At 45.2% G+C, this 10,316-nt stretch overlaps 1 protein-coding gene across 1 annotated transcript; it reads left to right on the top strand.

Annotated features, from left to right (window-relative positions):
• The first annotated feature begins 2,401 nt into the window (after window positions 1-2,401).
• Window positions 2,402-8,787, top strand: LOC147901504 (pentatricopeptide repeat-containing protein At4g39530-like). Its single transcript, XM_087375244.1, has one exon. It carries the CDS (start codon window positions 3,278-3,280, stop codon window positions 7,451-7,453), a length of 4,176 nt encoding a protein of 1,391 aa, XP_087231370.1. The 5' UTR covers window positions 2,402-3,277; the 3' UTR covers window positions 7,454-8,787.
• Window positions 8,788-10,316: the final 1,529 nt, after the last annotated feature.

Raw genomic sequence — 10,316 nt, forward strand, 5'->3', positions numbered from 1 at the left:
TGGGAAAAAGTTTCACCTTATTGCTTTTAGTTTAGGTGCTACTTTTGACATTACTCGCACAAACTTTAGACATAGACTTGCCTAGGGCACTCCTACTAGCATACATTGGAAAATCAACCTATAACATTGGAGCCACAACTGTACACTTAGTCCTCCATTTCCCCCTCATGATATCCAATAACACAAGCCTCTCAATAGACAAACCTCAAGCACTATCTATACTACACTTAGAGCTAGTGGTCTTTGACAAGGCATCATTGATCATCCATTACCAAAGAAAAACTTAGAGGCTTTTGGAGATGTGGATGTTCTCCTCTATGGTGACTCTACAAAAGACTCATGGATTTTCTTAGAATGGCCTACATCCTTGACAATGCTACCTTCTTTTTGGAGGACCATGTGTGTTACTCTGAGCTCAAAAAACCCATGCACCAAAATAATGGATTCTTCATTGAAGTTCTAAATAGGATCGAGAAGTCCAAATTCCCATGGCAAGTGGACCAAGTGGACTTTGCATTGCAACAATGCACACACCAATCGACATGTTTCATAGTAGTGACAACATTCTTGTCATAATAGTACTTTGTCTCCAAGAAATCATTACTTCTAGTATTCTACAACATCTCGCAAGATCAGGGCTAGAGATTGCCACTTATACAAGCAACAATGCCAGTTTATGAAAGAAACTTACTCCTTCTAGCAAGGATGTAAATGCTTACTCTCCACATTTGACTCCCCAAATCTCAACAGCTAGCAATACTCAATGTGTACAAGTCACGAAGGAAAAAAATGAAAATCCTAATTCAAATGTGACAAACAATTCTACTAAAATTCCCACTGATGACTCCAACGTACATCCTGGGAGACTTCAACATACATTACAACACATCAACCCTTGCATGTCACGACTCCACCAATTTATGTAAAATCAAAAAAGGATCAACTCTCAAGCTACTTGCGAAACCAAAAAAAAAACATGGAATAAAATTCATATATTGGTGCGACCATTCCCTAGTCTACACTGGAGTAACCAACACAGACTCAAACCAACAATGACATAGATTCAAATTAACAATGACACACTCAAACCAATGATGACATAGACCTTAGAGGTGGTTGTTTTGTGTGGTAAAAGAGGCAAATTTGCTTCTTTTTGCCACCCCTGCAATGTTCCTGTGTGTGCCTTCGGTGCCAACCTATGGCAAATGCCTGGCATGGTGGAGACGGAGTTTCGGACTCTCCACCTGACCAGTTCTTGGTTTGAGTTAAGGCTATGATTCTCCTTCTGAAGCCTCATTTATGGCGCTTCTTCCCACGATTCCCACCTTCCCTTCATGGCTACAAAGATAAGGGTCACTGTTCAACCTTGTTTTCCTACATGTTTTGAGACCTCCTCTTCGATCGTTGTTGCCTTCATCGAGGCTTGGTGTGAGTCTTGCTATTCATTAGCCTCAAACCATGAGGCCTCATCTTCGATCCTCAAGGTAACTACTCCTTTGACTTGTGATTCCATGCCACATCTCCCTCTCTCTTCATTTGTTCAAGCCTTCTTTGATGTATTCATTTGCTTGGAAGCGTGCAAGTTTGTTGTGTTGCATGCAAGTCTGTAAGCTCGTTTGGAAGCTTGCAGGTTTGGAAGGTCATTTGCATGCACATTTGCAAGTGAAAGCTAAAGTTTGCAGGTTCATGGACATCTTCTTAGGGTGGCTAGGGTGCAACAAGATAAGAGAGTCCTTTGAAATAGCGTGTTCTTTAGGCAGTGCCAAGCGGGAGAGTGTTTGAGTGATGCTCCCCTCACCATTTGAAGGCACTGTTTTAGAGAGCACATAATTGGTGACGGCGTTTTAGAGAGTACATTGTTGGTGATCAGCATATGACAATGGTAGCTAGCACGTATGATAGTCCCTTTGCTACCGTGGTTGATGATACTGTTTAGGTGAGACTACTTGCATGGAGATGGATAGTGTGCATAGTTTAATTTTCTCCTTTCATTAACATGCATTATGGTGGAGCATGCTTTTGGATGGTTGAAGAACACTTGGAAGGTGTTAATGTGCCGAATCAAGAATGTAGATGTGCCTTGGTTGCCAAAGATCTTGCACAACTTGACTCTAGATTTTGATGAGGAGTGCAATCAAGCTCCAAGAGTTGGATACGAAGGATCCTTTGATTGATTGCATGGAGAAGCGTTTCAAATGCGAGATGAGTTGATGCAGTATGTGCTAGGATTGGCACACTAAGTATGTGTTGGGATGGGCATCTAAGAGATGTGTTGGATTAAAAGGAGCCGTATTTCATTTGTATACTAGTGGTCAATTTGTGTGAATGAGCGGTTAAGGTGGGCAATTTGTGTTAATTTGTACGAAGACGACGGTGGATTTCGTTTCCAACGACAGTTTCGAAATTGATTCCTGGAAAGTTGAGCGATGGCTGCAGCTGAGCTCCACAGGTCCTCGTCGCCACCACGCTGCTTCCTCCTGCCTTTTCCGTCCTCGCGAAGCAAGGTTTTGCCTCTCCCTCCACACCATAGCATAGCTTCTTTGGCTGCACTCATCCATCTTTCAATCCCTCTAATTACACTGCAGGTTGCAACACCTGAGAAACTGTTGACTGCTTCTTTTTGTTTTATCCAATGCGCAAGACTATCAATAGGACCTGAACACAGTTTCGAGAAATCGCGCGTAGGCCATACCGGGATCCCTTCTACCGCTTTTGCAGGCGTAGGCCCTTCGCAGGGACGACTGCCATACGAAGCTTGTCCACGCCAGCCAGGGCGTACGCGGGAATCGACTCTTTCAAAGAAATTCAACACGATCCCCTTTCCTTCACGCATGCCATTCATTATTACAACCAGTGAATATCATTCATCTTATGAAACATGCGAGAAAAGGTGGCTGAGCAACGGTTCGAGCCTTACAAGCTCAAATTGAGCAACGTAGAAAGAAAGCAAGTAATCAGAGTTACCGTCCATGAAGGTGGAGGGGAGCTCAGCCGTTTTGAGCCCTCCATGTTTCGGAAACGAGTTTCTGGTCCGACTTGAACCCTCAACAGCTGACTTGTTAGCACGTGAGTCGGATCCGTTGTCCATCAGCACAGAGACAGTCCTCTGGGTAGATGACGGCATGGAATAATCGTTTTTGTCACTACCGCTTGCTTTCCCATCCTTTCACTCATGTGCTAAGACCCTAAGTCGTAATGCTTACTAGATTAGGACTTCCTGAGGAGATGCGGGATGGGAGATGTACAATATTAAATTTCGGCTGCTCTGTGCTTGGTTATGGGCCCACAGCTGAGGCTGCCTCTCTGCCGCCAATCGTTTGGTGCCGTCAGAGCTGGAAATTCAGTCCATAACAGGCTGCCTCAGTTGAATCAAGTTGAAGAAATATATGCCCATGGGGTAGAACATTTAAATGAGCTTCCAGTATCCGATATAAACAATTTGATGCAAATGTATGTCAAGCGCGGGAACATGGTGGATGCTCGCCATGTATTTGACAATATGCCAAACCGGACTGTCGTCTCATGGAACATCATGATCCTGGGCTATGCCAATCAGGACGAGGGTGAACGGGCTTTGGAATTGTATGCACGGATGAGCATTCGACCGAGTGACCGAACCTTTGTTGCCGCGTTGAAGGCTTGTAGTAGCATGGTAGCAATAGAAGGAGAGAAACAAATTGATGGGAAATATGTAAAGCTAGGATGCTTAGAGAAAGGTAGAGCCATACACTCCCAAGCAATAAAGTGTGGTTTTGAATCAGATGTTTACGTGGGAACCACCTCGGTGGATATGTATGCTAAGTGTGGGAGCTTAAGGGATGCACAGCGTGTCTTTGAGGAATTGCCTTATCGAAATGTAGTTTCTTGGAATGCCATGATCCTTGGTTATGCACAGCGAGAAGAGGGTGCACATGCTTTGGAATTATATGCACGGATGTTCCAGGAAGCTGTCCAACCGAACGACCGAACCTTCATTGTCGCATTGAAGTCTTGCAGTAGCCTGGCGGCACTGGACGAGGGGAAGCAATTTGATCAGAAGTTCATGAAAAGTGGATGGCTGGATAAAGGTAGAGCCATCCATGCCCAAGTAGTAAAGAATGATTATGTTTCAGATCTATTTGTGGCGACTACATTGGTGGATATGTACTTGAAATGTGGAAGCCAGGAGGATGCATGGCGTGTCTTTGATAAATTGCCTCAGCGTGATGTGGTTTCTTGGAATGCCATAATCCTGGGGTGTGCCAATCAGGAGGGTGGCAAACTAGCTTTGGACTCATATGAACAGATGTGTCAAGAAGGTTTCCAGCCAGATGAGCGGACCTTTGTGGGCATATTGAAGGCTTGCAGTAGCCCGGCAGCATTGGAAGGCGGGAATGAAGTTGATAGGGACTTTTCAAAGGTAGAATGCCTGAAGAAAGGTAGAGCCATCCACGACCAAATAGTTAAGCGGGGCTTTGAGTCAGATATATTTGTGGGAAACACATTGGTGGATATGTACACAAAATCTGGGAGATTGGGGGATGCGCAGCATGTCTTTGATGAATTGCCTCATCGTGATGTGGTCTCCTGGAATGCCATGATCCAGGGGTATACCAAGCAGGAAGACTGTCTCCTGGCTTTGGACTTGTATGTGCAAATGTGCAAGGAAGGTGTCCAACCTGATGATCGGACCTTTATTGGGGCATTGAAGGCTTGCAGTACCCTGGCAGCACTCGAAGATGGGAAGCAATTTGATGAGAAATTTGCAAAAGCAGGATGCCTGCATATAGGCAGAGCCATCCACTCACAGGTAGTAAAAACCTGTTTCGAGTTGGATGTGTTTGTGGGAAATATCTTAATTGATATGTACTCAAAAAGTGGGAGCCTAGAGGATGCCCTGTGTGTCTTTGATCATTTGCCTTATCGCGATGTGGTTTCTTGGAATGCCATGATCCTGGGTTATTTGCAGCAGGAAGAGGGTGCACGAGCTTTGGAGTCATATGCACAAATGCACCAGGAAGGCATCCAACCTTGTGAACGAACCTTTGTTGGAGCATTGAAGGCTTGCAGTAGCCTGGCAGCACTGGAGGAGGGGAAGCAAGGTGGCACAAAACTTGACAAAAAGGGATGTTTGGAGAAAGGTAGAGCCATCCACTCCCAAGTAGTAAGATTGGAAATCGAGTCAGATGTATTTGTGTCAACTACTTTGGTGGACATGTATGCAAAATGTGGGAGCCTGGAGGATGCACGGTGTGTCTTTGATGAATTCCCTTATTGTGATGTCGTTTCATGGAATGCTATGATCCTGGGATACGCCAAGCAGGAAGAGGGTGTGCTGGCTTTGGACTTGTATGGGAAAATGTGTAAGGCAGGTGTCCAACTGTCTGAACTAACATTTGTTGGTGCACTAAAGGCTTGCATGAGCCTAGCAGCAATGGAAGAGGGGAAGCAAGTTGCTGGGATGTTTGAGAAAACAAGATGCCTGGAGAAAGGTAGAACCATCCACTCAAAAGTTATTAAGAGTGGCTTCGAGTCAGATTTATTTGTGGGAAACACCTTGGTGGATATGTACATGAAATGCAGGAGCCTGGAAGATGCACAGCGCGTGTTCGAGAAATTGCATCGTCATGATGTGGTTTCCTGGAATGCTATGGTCCTGGGATATGTCAAACAAGAAGAGGGTGATTTAGCTTTGGACTCATTCGCACGGATGTGTCAAGAAGGTATCCAACCAGATGACCAAACCTTTGTTGGTGCAATGAAGGCTTGCAGTAGCCTGGCAGTTCTGGAAGAGGGAAACCAAGTTAACATGAAATGCACAAAAACAGGATCATTAGAGAAAGGTAGAGCCATTCACTTCCATGTAGTAAAGGCTGGGTTTGAGTCAGATGTCTTCGTGGGAACCACCTTGGTGGATATGTATGCAAAATGTGGGAGCCTGGAGGATGCACAATCTGTCTTTCATGAATTGCCTCATCATGATGTGGTTTCATGGAATGCTATGATCCTAGGTTATGCTCAACAGGAAGAAGGTGACCTGGCTTTGTCCTTCTATACACAGATGCACCACGAAGGGGCTCAACCAGATCACCTGACCTTTGTTGGTGCATTAAAAGCTTGCAGTTTCCTGGCAGCACTAGAAGAGGGGAAGCGAGCTGAGGGAAATTTTCATAACTCAGGGTGCCCAGAGAAAGGTAGAGCTATCCACTTTAAAGTAATAAGGAGTGGCTTTGAGTCACATGTGTTTGTGAGAAACACCTTAGTCGATATGTACGCTAAATGTGGGTGCCTAGAGGATGCACAGCGTGTCTTTTACAAATTATCTTGTCCTGATGCGGTTGCCTGCAATGCCATGATTTTGGCGTATGCCCAGCAGGAAGAGGGTGCACGGGCTTTGGAGCTTTATGCATGGATGCAAGATGAAGGTGTTCAACTGTGTGAACGAACCTTTGTTGGTGCATTGAAGGCTTGCAGTAGCCTGGCAGCACTGGAGGAGGGAAATGAACTGGATGAGAAATCTGAGAAAACAATGTGCCTGGAGAAAGGTAGAGCCATCCACTCAAAAATACTAAAGAGCGGGTGTGAATCAGACGTATTTGTGGCAACCACGTTGGTGGATATGTATGCGAAGTGTGGGAGCCTGCAGGATGCTAGGCGTGTCTTTCATGGATTGCATCATCGTGATTTGGTGTCCTGGAATGCAATGATCCAGGGGTATGCTAAGCAAGAAGAAATTGAGGCGGCTTTCAGACTTTATTCACAAATGCAAGAGCAAGGTCTAGTACCAAACAGCTTTACCTTTGTTGCCATCCTGAGAGCATGTGGCAACACAGCTGCTCTTGGAACTGCAAAAAAACTACATTCACAAATTAGCAGGGATGATTTTGCAACTAATTCAATCGTAATGAACAGTCTTATTGACATTTATGGTAAATGTGGGAGCATGGTTGATGCCCAACAGGTGTTTGATGGATTGCTTACAAGGGATGTTGTGCCCTGGAATGCGTTGGTTGCTGGGTATGCCCACCAGGGGGAGACTGAGCTTGTGTTTCATTTGTTTGAGAGAATGAGGCAGGAAGGCATACAGCCCGACAAAGTCACCTTTCTTAGTGTTCTTACTGTATGCAGTCATGCCGGTCTTGTGGACAAGGGCCAGAAGTACTTTCACTGTATGAACAAAGAGTGTGGCATTGTCCCGATCATTGAGCACGTAGCTTGCATGGTTGATCTCCTGGGCCGTGCGGGGCAACTGGATGAGGCAGTGGCAATAGTTGAAAATATGCCTTTCCATCCCAATGTTGTTGTATGGTTGACCATTTTGGGTGCTTGTCAAAAGTGGAAGAATGTAAAGGTGGGATGGCATGCCTTTGAAAATTTGATTAAATTAGATGAAAATCTCCCTGCAGCATATGTCTTGATGGCAAACATATATGCAGATGCTGACCCACTTGAGATTTTGATGGGATTGAGGTAATGACAGTTAATACTCAGGCGTGGGAGAATCCAGGGGAGGGATTGGCTGAAGTTGGCGGACTGGTGCATAGAGTCGTGGTGGGGATAGGAGACACTCCATAGGCAAGGTATATGCCATGGAGTAAGATGCTTGCCTTGACTGTGGGCTCCATTTATTGAAGACGGTGAAAAGGAAAAAACATGTCTGGGATGACCATCATGATTCACGCGTACTCCTTGAGGCACTCGTTGGCACATGAGCCCGCCCTTCTTTCATCTAAGCAAAGTCATTATGCTTCTAACTCAGCAAATCAGCCCGTGTATGTATGAGATTAAGAAGATGGGTTGCATGCATGTTTACATCAGTATCAAAGTTTCAATGAAGGAGAGCAAGTAGGGAGGAGGCTAGAGGTGGAAGCCAGGCAGCCTCTCTCCACACTTCATCGTCAGATCTTTCAGTCACTGTCAAGGAGTTAGAATTGTCCCGCATGTTTTGGGATATTTATCAACACGACATGCCACAGAATAAATGGAGTGTTCTTGTAAGAACATCAAGATCCTTTACTGTTAGCTCTCCCAAAGATTCCTTTGGATGCCTCATATGCCAAGAATGATGATGGCCAGGGTGCAGTGCACAATGCAATTACAATCCCGATAAACTTAGGGTTTGTTCAACAACATGGTGCAGCTACACTGAGAGCAGGATTCCAGCCAGATTAGATGAGAAACTGAGTGCTTGGAAGTGGAAACTTAGCAACCAGTCCATGAAGAAAAATATTGGGACCGGTTGAGAAGAGAAGCTTCCAAGGACCTTGGGAGGAAGAGGAGGAATGAGACAGTGTGTCAAGGGAAGCTTGCAGAGAGTGAGACACAATCTGGCATGGAAAGCCAGAGATGCCCAGGATTGAAGTTTGTTGGTTTCCCTTGGAAGAAAGGGACGTAGGAGGACAAGTTCAGCCACATCATACATCCTTCATCTTAGAGAAAAATCAATTTACAAGATAAAATGGAATATCCAATCCTTTAAAGAACTACACACAAATGGCAACCTAACCACACCAGATTAGATTTACTTTGACTGGGATGGGCTCTAGAACGACATTTGCTCCTCCTTTCTGCCATCTCAACGAAAATCGCAAAGACTAAGAGCAACAGATCCATGGAGGAAAGGATTGAGACCGGCTAAGAAGGGAAGCCCACAAAGACAGAGACCAACATACTTGGGAAGAAAGGGATGAATGGCACCCGTCCAAAAGAGAACCTTGCAAAGAGTGAGACCCTCTGGCATGAGAATAGGAGGATGAGCCCTGTCACATTAGACATTATTCATCCTAGAGAAAAGTCATTTTAATGAAAAAATCCAATGTTTTGATTCTTTTTCATGGTTGAACTAACTTGAGAGGGTGTGTTCATTTGGCAGCAAACTAACTTGAGAGGGTGTGTTCATTTGGCAGCATTTTGTGATGAGTAGGGTGGAGAAAAATGAAGAGAGTGATGTCTCTCTCTTCAGCCTTTTTCTCTTCAAATCTTCTTTATCCGGTCCACTTTAAGGATGCCCCCCCTTCTCTCTGTCTCTGTCTCTCTCTCTCTCTCTCACCCCATCTCAGCCCTGAGCCCTGCGCTAGTAGCTTCTCTCAGCCATCAGTGCAATTTCATTCAACTCATCGCCCAGGCTTGAACGCATCGCCCAGGCCATCGTTCAAGCTAGGCTTGCTTCAGCCGCTGCTCATTAGGTTTGTTCAGGCCATCACTCAGGCTCTTGTGCTCTCGCTCAGGTTAGCTCAAACAACTCATCGTTCCCACAACCCTTCAAGGTGTGAGCTCAGCAGCATCAGCTTCCTTCCCCACTCTTTTCTCAGCCCTGAGCTGGGCTGAACCCCCAGCCCAAGCTCGGGGGTTAGTTCAGCCAGGGGGGTATCTCAGAAATGGCCAGCATGGGACAGCCAGCTTCCACTTCAAAATCCCCCCTCCCAGCCTCTCCAACCAGTAGGTTTCTCTACTCCACAATTGCAGCTAATCCCATGAAACCCAGGAAGCTCGTGAGCACAACGGAATCACAGGAACAGATCTACTATCTAAGGCAGGAAATTCGGGAGCTGAGACTTCACCTTGCAGTTCTGGAGAAGAAGGTTCATGACTTGGAGAGCAACGGAAATTATCTAGGAACTGCTGTTGGAGCATCAGTGGAAATATGGTGTGGACACAAGATGAAAAAAAAGCGTGTTTATTCATATGAGAGATGGCCAATATATAGGCATTGGTTACACTCCATGTATGACATCACATGGGAGCTCAATAGAGCATTTAGATCCACAAATTTCTCCCAGTATCTCTCAATCACACTTACTAGAACCTTCTACCACCTAACTTGGTCATACTAACCACCATGTGGTGACACACAAACTCACACAAACCTTGTACCCCTTGGTACACTCCATTACATGAATTTGTCCTTTATTCCCTCCCACAAATTGAGGACCTCATCCCTCAACAGTTGTACATGGGATGCTCCATGGCTTGCCCACCATCATGTGGCTAGCCCAACCTATGACTCACTCCTAGGACTCTTGGTTTACAGCTGAAGGATTGGACAATGACTATGTATGGAAATCCCCATGGGTCTAACAAGGTAAAACCTCAAACAAAGGACTAACAATCATTTAAGGATGGACTATCCATGGCAGAGAACCATTATTGACCACACACACACCCTAAACCTAATGTGGAATGTCTTCATTAATTTATTGAAGTTGAAAGGTATCCTTTGGGGATGCCTCTCTTGTCCTTTTCAAGAGAACCTGGAGTATCAAACTTGATCATCATCATATCTTCAGCATGTCCTTTGATCACCAGACCTTCTGATGTATTGTCCTTCATAATCTTCT

Source organism: Dipteris shenzhenensis, chromosome 5, assembly GCF_047967505.1.
Source record: "Dipteris shenzhenensis isolate YYH24624 ecotype China chromosome 5, Dip_SZ_1.0, whole genome shotgun sequence".
NCBI classification, from domain to species: domain Eukaryota; kingdom Viridiplantae; phylum Streptophyta; class Polypodiopsida; order Gleicheniales; family Dipteridaceae; genus Dipteris; species Dipteris shenzhenensis.

What these genes read in the sequence shown, in the direction of transcription:
- LOC147901504 (XM_087375244.1), top strand. Translation starts at nt 3,278, where the DNA reads ATGGGCCCACAGCTGAGGCTGCCTCTCTGCCGCCAATCGTTTGGTGCC.